The sequence below is a fragment of the Manacus candei genome, unplaced genomic scaffold (genome assembly GCF_025592945.1).
Source record: "Manacus candei isolate 608988 ecotype Guabito, Panama unplaced genomic scaffold, ASM2559294v1 h1tg000033l, whole genome shotgun sequence".
NCBI classification, from domain to species: domain Eukaryota; kingdom Metazoa; phylum Chordata; class Aves; order Passeriformes; family Pipridae; genus Manacus; species Manacus candei.
In genome coordinates, this window is record NW_026138081.1 from 8,486,052 (window position 1) to 8,508,298 (window position 22,247).

The following is a 22,247-nucleotide window of genomic DNA, read 5'->3' on the forward strand; positions in this document are numbered from 1 at the left end:
CCTGTGGTGAGGCAAATCTCTCTCGGCTTATTTTTCTAGTCTCTGTTAGCTGGCCTAGTGAGAGAGCGGGGATTTAGGTCAACTTCCGGGGAGTCCCTCCGAAAGGAGTGTGGATGAAACAAAACAAAACAAAACAAAATTATTTTCCCTGTTTCTAAACTGCTTGGAATCAGGAGCCCATCCCACATTTTATAGCAAATGTGTCAGAAATAGGAATGAATGCTGAAATTCACTGCTTCTCCTCCTCCAGCCCACAAATCATTGCTTCCCACTCACGTCACTGAGCTCAAGAGAATGGCTGCAGCCCAAGTAAAGACCGAGCTGCTTCTCTTCTCTCAACTCTGTCTCTCTCCAGTCTCCTATATCCCCCTTTTTTAACCAGCATATGCCTTAAGACTGCACAAGGCAGAGAGAAGATGGTATTATTAGATGAGTTTAAAAGAGTACTTAGGAGCCCTTTGATGATGAGAGCCCTTTTATTTCATAGCAAGTTTATATCTCAAAGGTGTGCAAAGAACATAATCCAAGAGTCTTTTCCTGCCTACAGTTGTGAAGATTACAGATAGGGAAAAGCTACTAGACCATTCTGTTCCTTGCTCTGCAGTGAAAGAGAGAAGTTTCTATTGAGAATGTTTCTGAAAATATTAAAACAATCTTTGTTAATAGCACACAAGATCTCTGCATAAGCAGGGTGGAGCTCCCACTAGCTTTGCTGTGATGACAAATTCAACTTAAAGTTTATACAAGCTTAGTCATCCTTATTGCCGCACTGGGAGCTGGTCAGAAACCACCCCTGGCATTTCTCACAGAAAGGAAGCAGTGCCAGTTTTCTATTTTAGGAAAGGAAGCGACTTTTATTTTCTACCAGGCCTGAAACAAAACTGCAGTCTTTCTGCAGCTCTGCTGTTTAAGGCCTGTCAGTGTTTCCACAGTGAACCTTTACTTCCAGCCTGTTATGTTTATGAAGAAATACACATGCTTTCAGAAGGCATTTGACCAAAACAAGCACCACTCCCGATGCTACTTTTTTTTGAAGTGGTTTGTAAATAAAAACAACCAAACAACAAAATATAGTGCTTTCAGGATTGTCACTCCAGGTCCTGTAAAATGCAAACCCTATACACTCCCTGGGGCTTCTTGCCAGTGATGGCCATTTTCCAAAGAGAACTCCTAGTCCTTTCAGATACTTTACTCTGTGTTTGGGTGCCACAGAAAAAACCTGATCACAAAGCAGGAGGAAAAAAACTGATGGAGTCAGTGACCAACCTCCATAGGGTCAGCTCTGGACCTCCACACCCCTTCATTCTGCTTTAAATAATTTGAGGGCTTTGATCCCAAAGTGACTATGTGCTCACACATAACCATCAGTGCTGACTTCATCACAGGAACTGAGCTGGGAAAGGATCTGAGTAACGTGCACGTTTAAAACCATCATTAGATGCGCTACTGCAAGTAAGGCTACAATTCTCTATTAGTTACTCTGCCTCTATCCCCCACCTCCTGCTTGCCCGGGAACCCCACTCTAAGTCCCTCTGCCATCCGTAAGTATGGAGGGATCAGGAGAGATCAATGTCCGTGTGGTTCCTCAAAGATTTGTGGAGTGGGAAGAAAGCAGCAATAGGTGGACCATCATCAGAGATGTGGGCCACAAGAGACTGGGATTTTTGTATGATCCCACCTCACAGACTTCTTATCACCAATCTATATCTTTATTTGGAACATCTTCCTCTTTGTTGTTTTACAGTTTCCTTCTAAGCAATAGCATTCTTCCCCTTCTATCCATTTCCCCATAAAACATCCTGCCCCCCTTCACAGCCCAACTCCCATTGCCCATTCACTGTGAAATACAAGCAGCAAGCAAATCACCACAGGTGAGCCTAACTGCCCTTCATCATTGGGAATGCACTCCACACATGCATGTTCTTTGCTCCCAACAAATCCTTCCACATAGTTCAGATAGCATGATACAGTGTCTGTACCATCATCTTCCTCTTCTACCAGTAGCTCAGCTAATCCATGGAAACAACTAAACTGGTTTAATATAAACATATTCAGTTAAACCACTACAAACCCCCATGTGGCCATGATTTGAATCCGGCTCCACTGAAACTAGTCAGGAATGGCTTCAAATTAAATCAAACAGGAGTTTTCTGCCACATTTACTCTTGTGTGGCTAAGCCTAAATTAAGGATTTCAAACTTTCATTTGCACCTTTTCTGTTGTATCTGCCCTTCTCCTGCTCTGCATTAAGCACAGCAAAACCCTGTTAAAGAAGACACAGTAGTGGCCAGAAGCTGAAGGGAAGGTAGTGAACACTCACCCATGACCTCTTGGGCTTCAAGCAGGAAGAGGTCACTCCAGGGCCCGCATCCTGCAGAGTTCAGCACACACACCCTGATAATCAGGTCTTTGAGAGGATTCCACGTTGTGAGATTAGCTTTTGTATCCTGCACAATCATCTCCCCCTGAGTGCAAATGACAACAAACTGTAAACTGTCTTAAAAGGAATCCAGTGTAAAACTTCACCTTTAAAACTAAACCAAAACATCACCATGTACTTCTTTGGTGCTATAAGAAGGGTTAGAAGTTGTGACTCCTGGGTCCTCACCTCAGTTTGGCCACTAATTTGGGCTATCATCTTGAGATTCTCTTCCCAAAAATATCTAATTGTTTCCCATGGCATAAGGAAGGTATGAGGTTTAATGATTTCTTCCTTTGAGGCCCTTCCATGCAACTTGCTATAGAAATGTGGTTTTTTCTGCTGTTAAAAGATATACCTCCTTCTTGTGCTTTAAACACAAAGACGTGGTAACATACTGTAAAGCATCTGACAGTTTTAATCTAAGAGACAAGTCTGTCTGTTCTAACCTGTTGACCAAATCCCAAATGGCTTCTGAATTTCATGGCCAATTTTCACTTAGTATTGCAAGGCCAACATATTTTCAGTAGTTTTGTGGATCCTCTTCATAAACACTGTCTGCAGTAAACCCATGAAGATTTGGCTGCCACCACTGACACAATGTAAATTCAATGGGAACTCAAAATACTGTCACTCAATGACGCTGACCTAGTATGAAATGGGTTATGCAAAAAAGGAAATAAGTCTCTTTTCCCTCTAGTTGTCTACTATTACAGGCTTGTTCATCACTAATAAGCACTGGGTAAATACCTTTTGGGAAGTTAGAAACCATAAAAAATGCTGTGAACTTCAAAGGCTGAGAGATACCTGGGAAAGGTCAATGCCAAAGAACAAATGAAAGGCCTTCTACCCTGCCAGGGTCCTTTCAACTCCCTATGTTTTGTAAATTAAACAAAAGAATCCACAACCTTCTTTCTGTGATTTACAGTATAGCTCATTCACTTGTTAAGTACATCTTTGCTGCCGTGACTCAGAAAGCCAAGGCCCAGTCACAGCAGAGAGAAAGCCAAGATCCTGCACTGTCTCAGCTGCCTTTGGGACAGTATTAGAAAAGGGCAAAGTGGATTCTCTCTCTGTCGTCCTTCCTGTACAAGGAATGACGGAGAACTGGTCTGTCTGCAGATGAACATTTAAGTGAAGGAATTCTGAGTATGCCAGGAAGGAAGAAATGGCCCTAAATCTTGAGGCTAAATGCTGAGGAGTTCTCTCAAATCAGAATAGATCCATTTATACAAAAGCAATGCCAGCAATCTTCGGTATGAATGAGGAACCCTAATGCCTATAAAATTTAATATGAACATTTTCCAACCGTGTCCAGCTACCTTCTTGATCTCTTACCTGAGTTACATTATCCTGAATCCATTCCAGTCTGTATCCTAGGACATTTTCTTTCAGCACATCTGGAGCCACACCTTCCCACTCCAAAATCAGACCGGGATCTCTTTGAATAACGTGGATATTTTGAGGGGTGCTGCTTGGAGCTGAAAGCAGAGGACAGAACACAATCACTCTATGCAGGAAAATAATGCACTATCCACCCTGAAAATGACAGTTTCACCCTCTCTCTTGAGATCAGCCAGAAGAGAGAGGGTGTGAGGAGAGAGAACAACAACTGCAAGCCACCAGAATTTTGTTTGCTTCAAGTGGAGAAGATAGGTTGGTCAGCATCTCTCATTTCTCTCAGAGATCCCAAGAATCTTAGAGAGCTAATGCGATCAGCATGCAGAAGCCTCATGGTTGGATCAATTTCTGTATTGTGCATCATTGCTGTTAATCACATTATTTTGTTCTAGGAGTCCCTTAAAGTGGACAAGCAATCTGACAGAATAACATTTCCTGTATTTCAGAATAAGCAAGGAGTTAATGAAGATTATCATCACCTCTTTTTCAGAATCAGAGCTGCTTTCCTGTTCCACTCTGCTATTTCTTACCAAGCTCCAGGGTCTGGAAATAAACCCTGTCAGTGAAAGGGGAGCTGCCCATCTCATTGCTGCACTGCACACGAACGCTGTAGTTGGTAGAATGCTTCAGGCCTTGCACTCCATAGGCAAAGGGTGGCACTGGGGTGATTTCAGTGGAGACCTCCTCACCATCTGGTGACTCAGCTACCTGTGCCAAGAGTGACACAGAGATGACAGTTACCATAAGCAATACGACCAACAGGTCCATACGGATAAGAATCCATTTAATTGTCAGTTTAGGAATGTGTAAAAACACATATAGTACCAGTGGTGCTTAAAATACCGAAAAGGGAGTTGTTAACTAAGAATCATGAAGTGACATCACTCTAACCCTGGCAGTACAACAGTTTTCCACCAGCTAAAAATATGGTTCCATATTTTAAAGCATTTCCTTACCTGTGTTACAGATTCTACAGATGATTATTATTCCTTTAAAGAAAATGAAACATCCTTGTTGCTTTGAGTGCTAGCGGCTGGCTTCTGAGGCTTGTTTAAATTTGGGTAATGAAAACTGGTAAATCAACTTTCCTGTTGCCTACTGTCACCTCTTGGTGAACTCTTTTTTTCAGAATTTTGTATATTTTCAGTTTTATAGTGGATTAGAGACATGGTAGGCACTAGTGGCTTGGTTCAACTAAACTGTTGCAAATTAAACTGGAAAGAAACTTTTTCCCACTCCTGCAACCCTTCTTTTTTTTTCCCCCAAATCTGAGCTCTTAAGCAGCACAAATGCTAATTTAAATCTGATATCACTGTGTGCTTTTATGGCACAGAAAGGTTCAATGTTCCTACTTTTGTACAGAAGAAATCACTGCACTGCTGCCAGGCTCAGACTTTCTTCTCAACTGCACATGAAATAGCAAAGCTGGGAGTAAAATCAGAGTGTATTGACAAAAATGAAATAGTCATATGGACTCTACATTCTTTAAGCAGCAGCATTTTTCCCTTTCTCACCACCCTTCTGCTCACTCTCATGTACAATTCTGGCACACTGATTTATTTGCCTAATAAAAAGGAAGAATCTCAAAATTCCTGAATAGAGAAGCATATTGTTGTCATTATCAGTGTCATCCAAAGCAGGAAAAAAACAAGCTGACTTCTGTGTAAAACCCTGTCTGTTTGATGATGTGTTTCTGTTCAACAGTTTCAAAAGCTGGTGCTCTTGCATCTGTCCTTTTCACACCCTGGAACATGGCTTGTATTGACAGCAAAAAACTGCTATTCCCTGCCCTGATCCCAGGAGCAATCTGCCTGTCTGAAAGTGGTGCTCTTGGCACACCCGCTGCAACCCCGAGTGTCAGAAAAGCACAGCAAAGTTCCAGTCCCTCTTCTTCTTCTGGGAGGCTCCAAGCAGACAAGGCAATCATGACAAGCCAGGAACACGTGCATTTTCACATGGAGATGTGGGTCAATGTCTCACACAAAATCTCTCAATGTGGGAGTCAGAGGAAGCATGGTTTTCTGACAGTGGAGGGTTATTGCCAAGTTACTCTGCTCCCAGACTCAAATGCAGGAACTTCATCCTCCCCAAACCGAACAGAAAAGGCTTAGAAAAGGGGTGAGAGACTGCTGAGTGGACAGAAAGTGAGCAGCTCTGCTTCAGAGCTTTTCCACATGTCCCATCCCCCACTCCTGCCCCTGCCAAAAGTGAGAGGGGGAACTTAAACCCCAGGGTGATTAGCATTGCAGCAAGCAAGCCAGAGAGAATAGGCTATTCCAACCGGAGATAACTGGCATTGTAAAACAGAGGAAGAAAACCATTTTTGACATCGAACAAGAACAGAAGCAGCAACAAAACTGTCATGACAAAAACCCAGAGACCATGGCCAGCTATATTCAGGAGTTCTTTCTGCCAATGAGTTAAATCAAGATGATGGTTTCTTTTACTTATGAAAGAAAATAAACATCAAAGTATGAAATATCTGGTTTCCTCTCCAAATAAAAAGTAGACTACAATTAAATTAGCTAGACTGCTTCCAGCATTACCTTGAGTTTATAATCCTCCTCTACATAGTTGGCAACACCCCACAGAAATTCCACTACAGCTCAAAATGCTGCTGTAATCAGGCAGGGAAAGCAGAGGGGTCTAATATTCCCAGCTGGCAGATAAATCCATGGGGACTGTGCCTAGCTGTGTTTGCACAGCCCACTTCAGGAATCGCCATTTGTTTTTGACATTTGGCTACCTGCTCTTTGGTCTGATTCTACCTTTAAGTGTGCAGTGGTAGAAACTAACTCTCCCTGAAGTTGGACATGTACTATTGGACCTTAAGTAGCAGTCCAAGAGATGTGGAGTACCCTGCACCAGTAGAGCTAACGGATATTGTCACCCTTGATTTTCTGGGCAGAATTGGTCTCTGACAATGGAAAACCAATTAAGATTTAGAGGCAGAGTTTAATATTACTCTGAAACACGCAAATAGGCCTGACCTTATACCAAAAAGCCCAATCTATCTCCTGCCTCGATCATTCCTACCCTTCCTGTTCCACATCCTATACTTTGCAAGCTCCCTATCCTTCGGACTCACTGGTATGTCCAGATTCCTGCATTTCCTCTGGCACTGCAAAGCACAGGGCTCAGCTGTCATGGGAGTCAAAGGCACTTGCATGTGAATAAGTTACCATGGGGCAGCTGCTCCATGCTAGCAGGGGGAATGAGCACACTGCAGCTACAGCTACTCATGGGCACTTCCCACAGAGTGCTGTGCTGCTTCATGTGTGCTGCAGTGTAATAATCTGTACGGATTACTGGATTTATGGAAGCAACTGATGTGATAACCTGTTGTGAGGGAGGATGAGGCCAGTCTCTAATTCTTAACCTTTGAGCATGAAGTTCATTACCTGCTCTTTGGCACCTATATACGCCCCAAGTTGCACCCTGTTAAGTTTTTACGTTTTAATACTGTGAAATAAGAATTCAAACACTGCTACAAATAAGTTGTGAGAGCAAAAGATGGCCCAGGAAATGACCTGGCTCAGCAGACTCCTGTTATTCATGCAGGGCAGGGCACAATCCAGAGAAGCCATACCTGAAGAGTGCAAGAATGGAGGGGTGCACGGCCATCAAATCCTGGTATCCAGACCACACTGGCATTGCTGCTGGTGACTTGGCTTACAGTTACATTGAGAGGCGGGAGAGGCATGGCTATAAAAGAAACAAAGAGACCTTTCAGCATACACAGAACTGAGCAGGTATTCACAGGGAAATGGAGGAGGCTTGAGGCTAGAAATTATGCAATGAAATCACTAACAGAAATGGTACAATATCATATCTTTAGAGAGTGTCCCTGACAGTTGTGAATGAAACTATTATTTTAACATTGAACAAGCTATTGGCAGCCATTCTTTCATTGCCTGGCATACAGGCAGTAGTTGATCTCTTTGATGGTAATGCCAGTCTGTGACGTTTACACCTTCCCTACTCAGCCCTCTTCCCTGCCCCCTGCATCACAATGCATGACTCAGCACTGCGCACACAGTTGCCTGTGGACCTACACTGTGAACCAAATCAGGGCTTTAAAGTCCCACCCCTGGTTCTCAGTCTCTCAGTCCAGTCTCCAACACCAGCTCTGCTAGCACCAGGCAAAGAGTGGTTAACTGTGGCAATAGATTTGCCATATGCAGGATGGAAGAAGTCCTGCCAGAGATGGACTGGTGAGGAAAACAGCTCAAACATTATGGAGACAGAAGTTTTTACTGTGGTTTAAACATGTTTCAAAATGGCTTTTTGTATTTTCTGCAGTGTCACTGTCTCCCTCTTCCCGACACCCCCTGTGAAGCTATTGTCTCACACAAGGTGTCCTGGGAAGGTGTCCTGAGGTGTTTCTCATTGGTCCTTTGTTAACCCCTTCCTATTCGCTGTTGACCCTTTACCTGATGGTTTTTTCTGTGTGACCCTGAACTTGTGATTGGTCCCCTTTGACCCTCCTAAAAGCCTTATAAACCCCAACCCCACAATAAACTTCCTCTTTCGTCCATCCCTCCCTGGTGGTCTGTGTGTGCTCCTTGCGGGGTCGCCGGACCACGTGCGGGGGGCAGGGGGGAAGGGCATTCACCTCGCAGGTAATGGGGCCTGGAGGTCTCCCCCATTCCTCCCCCAGTGGAGGTCTCCCCCATCCCACTAATCTGCCGGAGTTAACTGTAGTGACCCGAATCCCCTGAAGCTGATTTGCAGTAGACCTCTTTGTGCTCTGAAAGCGCTGCCTCCAGGTGTCCATTGCAAACTCCTACTGAAGCTCCCTGGGACGGAGCCTGAACCAAAAACTGCGCCTCAGGCTTGGGATGAATAAACTGTTTTACAGAGGGGTAATTCAAAGCAAAGGGAGTGCCTGTCACATGGCTGATACCACTCTACAAATTAAGGGCACAGCCAGGAACAAAATCAGGATTCCCAGAGTGGACATTTAATCAGATATTCGTGCTTCCTACCACTGCAGCACAGCATCAGAATGCCTGGCTTCCTTTTAGGATCCTTGATGCTTCCCTTTAACTTCTCTTTTCCTCACATATAATTCCACATAGTTACTTCCTATTCTCTCCAATATACCCTTCACCATCTCTTTTTCACCCCGAGTCACTGTTATCATTCAGGCACCTCACTCCTGAAAAAATTACCAGCTTCATGAATATTAACCTCTCCTTAATTCTTTTCTAATTTTAAAAAATTGTACACTGCTGCCGTGAGTGATGCCTCTCCTGTAGTACCTCAACAAACTGTACCCTCAGAAGTCCTCCCTCAAAAACCCAGAGGTCCTCAGGACAAGGCTCTGTCTGTAGATCGAATTTTCCACCTCTCCTGAGCTGTATCCAGTGGAAAGCAGCAGTGGACAAGTAATTGCAAACCAGGATTTCCCCAGCTGCATCTTCTGCTCTGCCAGAGAGCATCTTTGTCTTTCACTGCACCAAGGAGAACCACAATACCGCTGCCTTCAGCATCTCCACAGGGCCATCCTGCAGGAGAAATGCACAGCCCAAAGTCCCCTCCGAGGTCTCTACAGAGGGCCTAGAGGAGAGGATGGGGCAGGGAATAGATGGTGACACAGATTAACCCTATAAAGCCTTTGTTGTCTGGTTAATTAGTTACCAGGACACAGGGCAGGGGGCTGCCACCTAGATAAGAACCAGGTGCATGGTGGGGGGGAGGTGAGGCAGCAGAACAAGGGTCCGGAATAGAAGACGAGCAGTGAGTTCTTTGTGAGTTAACTCAGACTTTACTGCATCTTTGTTTCATTCTCTTTTGATGTTGGTGTTCAGGTTTGTAAGCTCTTAGGGGAGAAAAAAGCTTGCTTTCACTGCTTACTTGGGTATTGTTGAAACATAACTCGAATCTTTTGTAGACACACTGTAACTTTTGGGTTTAGCAACACATAATTTCAACACTGGATGTTAGGCCCAAAGGAGGACTGGGTTATGCCAGCAGTGGGAATAAATAATTGGCTGCTAACACACTCCCTATGTAACGGAGACAGCTGCTGGGAGACTTGGCTTGCTAGCACCTTTCCCCTAACTCCACAATCTGTAGAAAGGTCAGATGCATTTCCCCATGGTGTCTTGGGAAAAAACTGTGGGCTCCTGTTTCTGTTGTACTCTGAAACACAGGATACGACCCTAAAAGTGTTAGCCCCACATATAAAGGACAGCAATGCCTGTCTGAATATAGGACCTTGAGTGTTAACACAATGAGAGTTAACTTCCTCCGTGCTTGGAGAGTGGCTGGAACAATGGGGCTTTGTTCATGACTGGAGACTGTGGGCTACAATAACAGTAATTTTCTGCTTGGAGTACACCCAGCACATTGTGGGCCCTACAGAGAATAGATAATGAACAACAACAGCAACAAATAGGAAGAAATGTTAACAGTTTGTAAATGTCCTAGCAAAAATATTTGCCTCTGGAAACAGAAGAAACTAATTGTTTAATAAATTGTAGAAAGACTTAAGAGTCCTCATTAGCAGATGGATTTGTGCAAGAGAGGAAGGCCCTGAACATGCATGTACGCAGACAAATACTTCCAGGAGTAATTTCACTGAATTCTGCATGTTCATAGGATCAAGGACTAAACAAACATTATTTGGGCCTGCTCCTATTCCTGCTGATGCCCTTGTTAAAAGCTTTGCTTTAATTTTAACAGGGGCTATACTAGAATCTTCAACCTTTTTCTATTTAGAAAACCCTCATCATGTAGGTAAGTTTAGAACTATGCTTTTAGATATATCTTTAAGGTATTACAGTTAGAACTTTTATGACTACAGCACTGGACTTGCTGTTTAAAACCTGATTTTTGTCTCTAGGAAATGCCACATACTGGTGCAACATTTGTTGAATCACTTAAGATTGCTCTTTCTCAGCTCTAAAACATGTGTGTGTGACAAAAGTGTGTGATGGACACATGTCCCTCCCAGAATCCATTAGCTGATGATTGACCCCAATAGAGTACTTTTTGGCTACATATAATTGCTGGGAATTCTGAGGTCTTTACCCCCTCATCTTGGTTAATAAAAATAATAATAAGCTATGTTAACATTCGGAAAATAAAAAAGCTTGTTTATGTTAAATGTTTTTTCAAATTACGGCTTGATGAGATTTTTTAAAGCATAATAGCTTTGTGAACTAAATTCTATCCCAGGATAAAAATATCCACAGAAGATATACTCCACAATAACTAACTCCCCTGTGTAGACAAGCCTTTAAGGCAACAACTCCAAATGGTTTTAAATTAAGTTATAAATCTTACTAGTTCAGCACACTGCATTCTTGGCATAGCAGTAACCACAATGTCCTGAAGAAAAACACACTGTAAGAGTGGTAGATTACAGCTGGATTTTAAGCTCTCCTTTAATGAATATTAGCTACTACAACTACGAGTTGTGATACTGATACAGACATAAATGCTTGCTCTTACTCGTGATGGAGTAATATGGAACAAATGATTTTTGTGCCATGCCTCTCCTGAAACTGATGATTGTGTAATTAAATGTGCATTAAAGCATGACTAAAAATTTAAATGCAGAAGCATCTCAACATGAAGAGGAGGGGAAGAACTAATTGCTCTGATTATCCCCGTTTCAGTCACCTGGAGGAACAGAGGAAATGTCACAGCAACCTGGGCACTTCCAATGGCAACTGGTCACGCACAGGCTAGGAATTATTTGTTTTGTTTTTAAAAAGCAAAGAATTAAAAAAAATTAAATCCATAAAACCAGTGTGGATGAGCAGACCTTACTGGCCACTGGTGATCGCCTTCCTTGACTTTTTTCAGCATCAAATGTGATAATAATAGAAGCAAGCAGAATTAATGGCCTCTTTAGCTCTAACAAGACCCATCTATCTCCAAGAAGGAAAGATTTCCCCAGCTACAGATTTACATCAGCTTCATCTCTCACAAACAATTTGACTGTCCCTGCTCTCTCCTTTTCAAGGAGAAACTGTTATTTGACATCACATTTCCACTCCTCAATAAGATGTGGTTTATTTTCAACAGCCTGGGATATGGCCCTGCATAGGAAGTGGGAACTGCCGTTAGAGCACAAAGCATTGTTTTGACTGCCAGGAGCTAAAACTGGTGCTGCCTGCCAGCAGCTTTGAGGCAACCCCTTGCATTAAGGAGCCCTACTTTCCCTCCCCAGAGAGCAAACCCGAGTCCCTTACCCAGTGTCTTGCACTCTCACCTTTAATTTGAACAGTGGCTGTCCGAGATGAAGACAATCCCTTTACGTTGTGAGCTTCGCAGGAGAAAACTGTGCTTTGATTAATACCTGGAGATCAGCCAAGAAAAGGAAAGGAAACACAAACAGCTATATAATCCAGCTTCAACCTTCAGGAGAATTTCAATTATTTGTGACATCCAGCTCAATCTCTACAGGCAGTTGCAGGACCGAGCTGGGTGCCAATCAAAGGCAGGTGGATTTCCACGTAATTAATGTGCTAAACACATTTTTAACGGAGAGAGTGTGTCAATGTAGAAAAGTTTTCACAAGAGCTTCAGAAAGCACTGAAAAAGAAGGAAGAATCTGTCAGGGACACAGCTCACAGTGCTCGACAAGTAGATGTCCACTTCTCAAATTCTTTGGAGTAAGGATTGTGTTGAACCATGAGCTTATACAATGCCCAACGCTTTGGACCTCAGCCTGCACCTGAGCAACAGCCATCTTCTAAGTGAGTTATAAGCCCAGGCAAATCTCCAACCAGATGCTGCCTATTTCAAGTTAATGCCCACCTGTCCCTCACCTTGCATTAGACTTTTGAAGACATACAAAGGAAATGTAAATTAAATGCTACTACATCAGCTCTGAAGCACTTTCCAGGGGTGATACAAGTAAGAATTAGGCTCCCTGTCTTCTGTGAGCATACATGCATCCCACAGGGCCTGAACATGGCATCATACTGATGTCTGGCTGCTCCAAAAAGCATGTGTATTGCAAATTAATGAGAATTGAGATAGATTTGCAAAGCTGTCTGGAGAACTGTGTCCAGCATCTATTTTCACTTGACTTGGCCCCGAGTTGCCTTGTGGGGCTGTATCTGAGAAAAGTCAAGGATTGGCACACCGTGGGCATACATTTTAGGAAGGGAAACTATTTCAGAGCTGCACAGAGCAGCTTGCACCATGTCTTTGCCCTTTGACTCATCTTCCAAGCCTGGGATTAATGGCATTCCAAAGAAGGTGTAAAGGAAGAGAGGAGGGAGTGCTATAAAATCAAAGAACAGAGTATTTTAGCTTCTTCCACTCATCCTCGTGGACGAGAAGAAAATGCAGTCAGCAGGCTAAAGCCCAGGCAGCAGAGCAGAGCAGCACCTGATGTGGCAGGCATGTCCCAAGAAAGAAGCAAACACAGCCCTGCCCCGAGGAAAATACAAAGCACACCACAAACCAAGAACTGCTTGTTCTCTTACACCATGCCAGCACTGCTTTCCAAATACAACACTGTTAAACCTTCTAAATGTTTGCTTTCTATCCAGTACTTTATTATTATTTTCTTCAGAATTTTATACTTTATTCAGCTAGCAGTGTCTGTTTTGTTACCAAGTGTCTTTTCAATATGCTTTGGTAATCTGACCATGCAGGTCATATCCTGCTACATTTTTTTGGTTGCAAAGACAAGGCCTGCCCAAGGGATATCCCAAAGAACACCAAAAGCAAAGAAAGGTGCTGATGATGAATATATACAACAGCAATTCATTTGAACAATCACTAGGAATAGATATCCTTCTTCAGGTCTCCATGCCACTGCCCCACAATACCAAAAATTTTGTGAGGCATCATGGGATGTGTTTAGTGGAGGAAGAGTGACTTATTTTTTTATTGTCTTTCCCTCTCAACTATCTGTCTTTTCAGTTTCCATTTCAACAGGAAAATTATATCATGAGGGAGCAGTTTTCATTTCCAACTTGGAAGAGCATTAGTGGTTATGTAAGAGAGAGAGCCGATGATTTAAAACCATTGCAAATCACGAATCAGGTTTTGATTTGCATATAAATTAAGTTCTAAGGGAAGTCTGAATAGGATTGGATAGCTCAAAGGATGGCCCATGATGTACAAAAAGAAGCTCAACCTGGAGTGTAACTGCATTAACACTGATGAAGAGACACCAGAGATGACTCTTAGCTGTAAAAACTTTTCTTTCTAAATAGCTAGTTCCACTTTGGCTCGGGGATGCTGAGAATAATAAAACAGCACCAAAGAGAAGACATAACCCAAAGCTGTTAAACAACTAACTGGAATAAAGTTACCCTTAAGAGAAGGCAAGAACCTTCTCTTGTACCTACAAGAATAGCTGCAGACAGTTCCTGGTAGATATATATTGCCCTTCCCTGAAAGTGGTCTGAAGAGAGGCCCAAACACCTACTGGCTCGCAAGTTCTTCTGCTGACGCTGCTGCTGTACCACCAGGCCTGCTCTGGGGCAAACCTTGGTCTTAAAGGATATCAACCAGCCCACTTCAGCACCTTTACAACCACTCTAAAAGTGTCAAACAATTACAAGAGGCAGTCAGGTTTTAATGACGAGGGCATTTGAACAGAGACAGGGGTAAGGAAGAGAGGGGAAAGCAGTGCATGGCATGGCTGTGCACAGGAGGAGATGTCATCTGTTACATGTGAATGCTTGGAGAGTCACAAGCCAAATGGCACCAAGAGAGTTACTGAATATAACCATGAACACCCTCCATAAGGTGGAACAAAAGAGGCACCCAGTGCCTCTTTCAGCACTGGATTTCAGTAGCACCTTTAACAGAGTGCCAGTCACACTCAAACTCTGTAAGAGCTTGTGTGCCTCAAACCAGCAGAAAGTACACTGAGCAACCATCACCCCGAGAGATGATCAGTCTGGCTTTGTATGTGATCATGACCCCTCAACCCTTAATGTAGAGTCAAACACCACTCTCACACTATGTGGCTACCCAGTGTCACTAGGCATGATCAGAAGAGAGCCCTCCTCTTCTGATGCTTAAAGTTGATCCCCTGCATTGGCAGCAGCCTTACCTGACACATTTAAGATGGAGGGGGAGATGTCTGGAAGCCCCACTCTAGAGTCTCCCATCCACCAGACAATTGTCACTGGTTCAGGGGGACCAACAGCAGCACAGGCCATATGAAACGGGGCATTAGGGGACACGGACACATCCTCAGGTTCCACAGTAAAGTAGGGCACACCTAGAAGAGCAACAGACAAGTGACAATAACTGGAGACACTCTTTCTGTCTATTGTTTATTTCCACTAATACCAGTGCTGAACACTGGATATCCATCTGCCCAGCCACTACTAATCCGATGCCCTCTAAGCCCTTTACAAAAACCAAGGGTCAGATACGCTGGATCACCTCAGGGCATGAATGTTTTAAATACTACCACTAGAAGTCTGAGAGAAAGAGTGCTTGCTTCCCAAAATGCCTTTGAAAAACCACTTTCACTGAGTGTCCTTCAAGACTCCCCTATGAAGCAGCTCTTAGTGGTAGTATTTGCTCAATTTTTCAGCTGAAGAGATTGGAGTTTAAAGAGGCAACAGTCAATAACTTTAACAGCGGCAGACACCACTTTAGAAGACAGCTAATCCAGCCGCAGATACTTCTTGCCATGCATTAAAACCTGAAGCTTGAGAACGTGTTGAACTAGTGGCTTTAACAAACCCATGAATGAGGAAAAAACCCCCCCGGTGAGAAACTGGGATCATTTGCAATGCTCTCTCTGAAGCTTAATTGACTGGAGATGCCTTCCAGCATGCTCTAACACCACCACAACCAGGCTGTCTTGAAGTCAGGGGTAATTTGTTTCAGAGCTGAAGGCTCTGAAACATGGACACAGTTCTCTTGGTAACTATCTGTTCCCCACCATGGAAAGCTTCTTGCTTGGTACAACAGGCCCACAGGGAGCAAAATACAACTGCAATGCTGACTACCTCAGGTCATCTCTAAGTGGCAATAGTCGAGTGTAATTCAACACATCAAGAGATGTGGTTCCTCTTATGGGCAATGCCAAAACTCTTGTGGTTTCAGTGCTCCAAATCAGTAACGCAAACTTCACCAGCCATCAGCACCAGTGCTGACCATGCAGGACAGCCAGCACGTACTTCTGATGGCTGGCGGAAGAGCCCAGAGAAGCATTCAGTTCCCTTTTATATTAAAATCTCTGGGTATCAAGCACAGCTACTACTGACTGCATCTACCCCTAAATCAGCTTTCTCAGTTGGAAAAAATGTGTTCTGAAAACTGCTGATTTGTTGCCTTGCAGAAACAGAGGAACCAAAAATATTAAGCATTCACATGCTGAAATTACACTGTCTCTCCCTGGCCAAAGATGGCAGGCTCAGGGGTTTCCACTGATTTGGCAGATGCTGTGCACCTCCACCAGTAGGCAATTAATGGAGGTGCCTAAACAGGGATTTAGACGCCTAACACTTGACATTTCCCCTAAGCTACAGCCAAAAGTGATACTCTCAGTCTTTCACTGACTGTCCAGTCGCTGTTTGTGTCCTTCAGGTGGCAGTTCTTTTGTGCCTTCCTTGACTCCATTTAGAGTGGCAAGTAAATGAACAAACTAAAACAGATCTAAAAATAGGTCATTTGAGCAATAATGGTGCCTATCTGTGCATAAGCTAATGTTCAGGACAGGTATATCCATCAACATGGCTTACTGTTTGGTTTTGTTTACATATTTTATTTCATTTTTTTATTGCATTCATACATAAACAATAAAAATGAATAAGCTTTCCAGATACCAGCTGCAATACCTCTGCCTGCTTTGCCCTCCTTCTCCAAGGAAGATTAGAAGGGAAAATAATCACCTTTTCTCTACCTGTGAGCAGGATCCCTGCCTCCTGTCCATTTGCCATGACACCCAAGGTAACCTTTCAGGTGGATCCTGCCCAGCTCGGCAGGTTTTCTCACTTTGGGAGCAGCTAAACAGATCAGACAAGACCACAATTAAAAACTCTCATAGCTTAGGGAGTGCAGCTGACTCATCCAGCTGAGGAACCCGCACTGTACATATGTTACCTGGCCAGCTCGCTATCTGCGACACCTTTGGCCTCCCAGTTCCTGGTACAAGAGGTGAGTGCCAGCATGCCCCTTTCACAGATGCACCACGGAGGCACTGAGCAGCCAGGAAATCAGCGGCAAAGCACGGAAATGATCCTGCCTATTCCCTGTTCCAAGCCAGCATCCAACCTATGAGGCTGATTTTTTTGTACAGCTCAGTTTTTAGACAGTGTCAATTCAGGGGAATGTGTCCGTACATGTGTGGCTTGGGCTCTGGTTGTAGCCAATGGGGGCTAGCAGGCCCAGGAACAGCCATGTGGTCAGAGGTGTAATTTCAGAGGGAAAGTTCGGTAACAAACATAATCTGTACTTTTAACACTCCACAGTGTGCCTCTGAGATCACCTCTCTGGGCAACAGACACTATCATGTTCTCAGCGAGGCCAGAGTCTAGTTTCTAAACCAGAAAACACTTGTAAAATAATTTTGTTTCTGTAAATTGTAATGAGTGTTTCATAAGATGAAACATTTCTATTACAAAGACAGTTCAAATGCCATTGCTACAAATTCTGACAGATACAGACTACCTAAGTAGATCTCAAAGCAGATATTACACAGCACAGAAATCCAGTCAAGCTCACTTTAGGTTAGATCAACAATAGTCCACACTTGTTTGTGTGGCACACTGAAGGGTGTCAGCACCTATGGGAGGCTGAAAATCACCCGAGTAAAATCCTCTCTCAGTCAAAGAGGACAACAGTTGTCATCAATAGAGTAATCATTTCTAGGCAAAGCTGGTACACCCAGGAAAGAAATACATAGAGATAACAGTGAAGGTGAGACTGATAGGCTTTTGCATTGCCAGGTGTTTTCTTATGCTAAGAGCTGACACATTTTTAAAATCCCACTGTTTATCACTACTTGTTAATCTTTAATTTTAGCCCCCAACTCCCTTTGCACATGATTACATGCTCAGTTCAAGTTTAACTACCTGTTACCATACTGTTTTCTCGTAAAGGCGACTGACTGCATTTTTTTCGCTTCCACTTTCAGCTTTGGCCTTTATTCTCAATACACTCCCCCCCTACCGAGCTGCAGCTGTTTTTTGTGACTTTGATACCTTTTGTCTGTGCTGTCCAGAAGGGTGCCTTGTTTGTATCAGATAGCTTAGCACACTGAGCTACCCAATCACTCCTAATGCACCCACCATGCAGATGCAGCCACCTTTGGAGCAGGCCCTGGTAATTGGAACAGAAATAGAAACTCTGCAAAAGAGAGTATTTTAAGCTGTAAACAATGTTCTTCGGTTGAAACTGCACCTGAAAATTTAGGTGGACAAAAGCCTGGTATTTATGGAAGGCAGAATTTAAGTGTTCCTTTTCCTGTGAGAGCTGCTATGAATGTTTCCATGGCTCTGAGTCAGTGAAACCTTTGCTGTAAAACACCCAGACCACACCATCTCCCACAACACCCTCCCTGCCCCCCCCTCTTTAAGACTGTCAATTCAGCTCTGGCTCAAAATGCTACCAAATACATCCAAAAAGCCACTTCTTGCTGCCAATGTACTGTTCCTGTCAACTTCTTCACCAAATATTAAGCCATCCTATGACTACTAGCTTCTGGGATCTAACAGAACCATGGCTCAAGGGAAATGAAACTAGAGACAGTAAGAAGCCACCAATCCACAATGCCTTGGGTTATTTTTGGACAACCATATACAAGTTGTTCTTATCAAAAAACCCTGGACAAACAGTGCCACACAGGACAGTCACAGCCATGAAGTGCTGCTGTACAGCACTTCTCCCAGAACTCAGCACTGGGCTAAAACTGTACCTTGCCCTCAAAGACCTGTTCGGCTGATACACAGAACCGGGCTGTGATCCTGCTTTGGGAAGTGGGTTGGGCCAGATGAGCCCCAAGGATCTCTTTCAATTCTACAAAGTATTTAGAGATGAATGCAACAATGGATTTCGGAGCTGGAAAGAAATGTGTGTGCATGAAAGGATCTTGTTTCCGAACACGTCAAAATAAAACCAGAAGGCAATGAACTGACAGCTCTGCTCCTTGATGCAGTTCTCCTAATTCTTACTACTGCTCTGTAGCAATTTCACTGCAGTTAGCAGCGGTTCAGAGCCAAGAAGCCTGTCACTGGAGCAATCTGCTCTCACCACTGCAACCTAGAGCATATTGGTGGGTCAGCCCTGAAAGGAAACCAGCACTACTACTACTACTCCTTACCTTCCACTATGAGCCACACTTGCTGTGATTCTTCCTTCTTCCCCCCGTTCTCAACCTGGCACCAGTACTTCCCAGAATCTGTCCTCTCGACGGATTTCAAGCTGAAAAAAGTCAAAAGCCATATCGATATTTTATGTGGATAAAGCATGTTTTTGCCCCAAAGGACCCTTCACTGTTTGGCAAACCAGATACATGGAAAACACCCACTGAGACACAGCCAGCTCTGGGGAGGAGATCAACAGCCAGTCAGCACAAAGCATGTGGCAAAACAGCGGAGATGGGAGGCTCCTCTCTAAAGTGGGTGGAGAGAGTCCCCAGCAGAGCAGCCAGCCTTCCTCCAAAACAACCTCGCAAAAAAACAGTCATCTGTGTCCTCTCTGGATAGGAAGGGTTGGTCATCTCAATCCTTAATCATGACTCTAGCTAGCCTTCAAGAGCGACAGCATCTGAGACAGCAGGAAACTCCAAATTGCAAGCCTCCAACGAGCCTGTTTTTGCCTCAGTTAGGTGACAGGACTGGCAACAGCCTCATAAAGGAACAGGTGGGTCAAAAAAGGGCCCCCCTCACCTCAACTGCACTCGGTGCTGTTCTCATCCCAAGAGTTGCAAAGCTCCTTGGGTCTCTGAGTTTGTGATTTCAAGAGGCTATGCTGGCCTGCTCCAGTGCATGGTGAGCAAAGGCAGAATTTGGTCCCAAAGCAACAAGGCCTCGCTACAAAAGGCGTCAGTATGATTCTGAGTGCCTGTCAATGCACCAGTGTTGACTGCCCCCCATAGGATTTGCAGCCACGGGTCTGCTGCCATGCAGGGCTCCTCCACAGATCTGATGCCCACCTTTCTAACACTGGCAGTCCTCCTTGGAGAAGGGGAAGAACATCTCAGGAAGGAAGACAGAAGAGGGAAAGTGTTTGCCAAAATGCACAAAATGGACCCACTACAGCCTGATTTTCAGAGCTGGAACTTCAAATAGCATCAGCTGTCCTGATCCAGGACCACATGTTCTGAAACACAGCGAATGCACCACACAGTGGGTGGCAGAAATGGTCGCTTTAGGAGAAGAAAGGAAAAAGGAGAAAAAGACACAAACACGTCCAGCTTTAGCATCCTAACTTATCTCTGGTGCTGCAGAGATAAGTGGAAGGAAACAAGAGGCAAGAAAGGAGAACAGACCAAGAGACTGAGGGGCAAAGTTAACTAGTGGAACTGGGGGGAAGTAAACAGTAAACAGTATAGTTTCAAGACGAACTGTTTCCACAACATAATATTATGCAATAGTTTTACTGTGTGCAGATGTTTTTTCCTATCAAATTGTTTCTTACAGGTGAGATTTAACATAGAACTTTTGGTTGGTGGAATTGGAGACTGTGAAATGTCAATCCAAGAAACCTAATAGGAGATGAAGCCAGAGCTCAGGGAAGAGTGATTCTCAGTCAGTCAAGAGTTTTGAGCTCTTGTGGTGATGGCATGTTTGTTTGTACAAGCTCTCTTAATGCACAAAAAAAAGACAGAGCAGAACCTTGGGTCTTGTTTAACTCAGTACTTCCAGAACTACCTGACATGCCTCTTCTGCTGAAATAAAGGTAAAGAGAGCTGTTTTGAAGAAGAGTTTCTGTTCCTCTGAATGGGGCAGGACCAATACCATGTGGTGTAAACATACTAGGAACAAATTAGGATTCATTTCAAAATGAATCAGGAATGGTTCAGGTGACAAACACACCTACCCAAAGAAAGGAAGGGGATGTAGTCCTGGGAGTCTCATTTCAATTAACAATCCTCACCCTTCAGGCAGACTGACAGCTCAAAAGAGAGAGTAAGACAATGCAATGAGTATGAGGGAGAAAACCTATTTATACTGCTGCATGGCAGAACAAGATGAACAAACAAGGCAAGAACATCCTTTTCACCTTGAAGTCATGTCTCAAGCATCACAGGCATTAGCAAAGCACCTGTCCCCACAGGAGTCAGGAAACCAATATGGCTCTAGTGCATAAAATCTCAGTGCTCAGTGGCTTCAATTCTGCTCTCAGTTATGCCCTTGTCACACACTGAATTGCAGACCTGAGGACCCTGCCCCACTGAGGGCACTGCTGTTGCATAGATATAGCTGATAGCAGAAAACTGTGCAATAGTTTCCACGTTATTCTTCCTTCTCTGCATCTGTTGTACCTGAGGAAGCCGATCCAGTGTTCTTCATCTACTGGAATGTACACCTGGTCTACGCTTTGCACCACTGCTCCGTCCTTGATCCACAACATCTCAGGATCTTCCATTCCCTCGAGGCTGCAATTTAGTTTCACGGGTTGACCCTGGGACACCTTTAATTTGATTGGAGGTCCTGTAAATTTCATACCTAAAAAAAAAATACTACTCCGCCCCACCCCCAGAAGAAGGGGGGTTGGAGTACAGCAAATTACTCTAGGTTGGTGGTCTGGAATTACATACCCTACCAGCACACACTGAGACAGTGTGTTAGTTTCAGTACTGCTCTACTATGTCTGCTAAGCAATAGTCAAATGCAAGCTCTGAAAGCAAAATTCCTGGAGAAAAGTGGTAGTTCAGTGTATACATAGGGATTTTTCCAACTCATGTAACAGCAGGGTGAGGATCTGCAGAGCAGTGCCCAAGCAGAGACAGACAGAAATGCTGGGAGGTTCACCGTGTCAGTGATCCAGCAGTGCTAACTGCATTCATTCAATAGGCTACCACACCTCCCCCTTTTCCCCAGGCTTGAATTTAAGCTATGGTGCTCTTGTGCTGCTAAGAAATCATCGTGCTTGCTCCATTGTATGCATTCGCAAAGAGCTTGGATATGAGAAAGAATCAATTATGTCTTGTTATTCAGTGTACACTGTTCCCCTGCATTACAGAGAGCTTCTCTGCAATTTGCAAAACCCATGAAAGCAAAGCCTATTCCACAGCATACCTTGCTGAGGAGCAGAACTGTTTAGAGAATAGATATTTGTGTTGCGTGACGTGGGTGTGTGCTCAAATGTGCCTCCCTGGAGGACCTTCCAGTCCAGCCAAAGGACCACATTGCACCCAGAGCTATACCATTGCGACCCCAAAGCAGCAGGGCCAGAGTTGGTGGAGCTGCTCAGGTTTATATTGACACAGAAGTGATCAGAATTTGGCCTGGAGCACTGTTACATGCGTGGGTGGATG

At 44.0% G+C, this 22,247-nt stretch overlaps 1 protein-coding gene across 5 annotated transcripts in view; it reads right to left on the minus strand.

Moving 5' to 3' along the window:
- TYRO3 (TYRO3 protein tyrosine kinase) overlaps positions 1–22,247 on the minus strand; it is a 42,961-nt gene that overhangs the window by 17,718 nt on the left and 2,996 nt on the right. Inside the window, exons 2-9 of one of the 5 annotated variants that reach the window (XM_051791340.1) lie at positions 21,252–21,435; positions 19,086–19,186; positions 14,859–15,029; positions 12,048–12,134; positions 7,410–7,525; positions 4,351–4,528; positions 3,758–3,900; positions 2,321–2,465 (exon numbers count right to left, since the gene is read on the minus strand). In XM_051791340.1, coding sequence (XP_051647300.1) covers positions 2,321–2,465; positions 3,758–3,900; positions 4,351–4,528; positions 7,410–7,525; positions 12,048–12,134; positions 14,859–15,029; positions 19,086–19,186; positions 21,252–21,435 — 1,125 coding nt within the window. Of the gene's footprint in view, positions 1–2,320; positions 2,466–3,757; positions 3,901–4,350; positions 4,529–7,409; positions 7,526–12,047; positions 12,135–14,858; positions 15,030–16,656; positions 19,050–19,085; positions 19,187–21,251; positions 21,450–22,247 lie in introns of those variants that run through there. The other 4 variants (XM_051791343.1, XM_051791344.1, XM_051791345.1 and 1 more) reach the window with 4 other exon arrangements.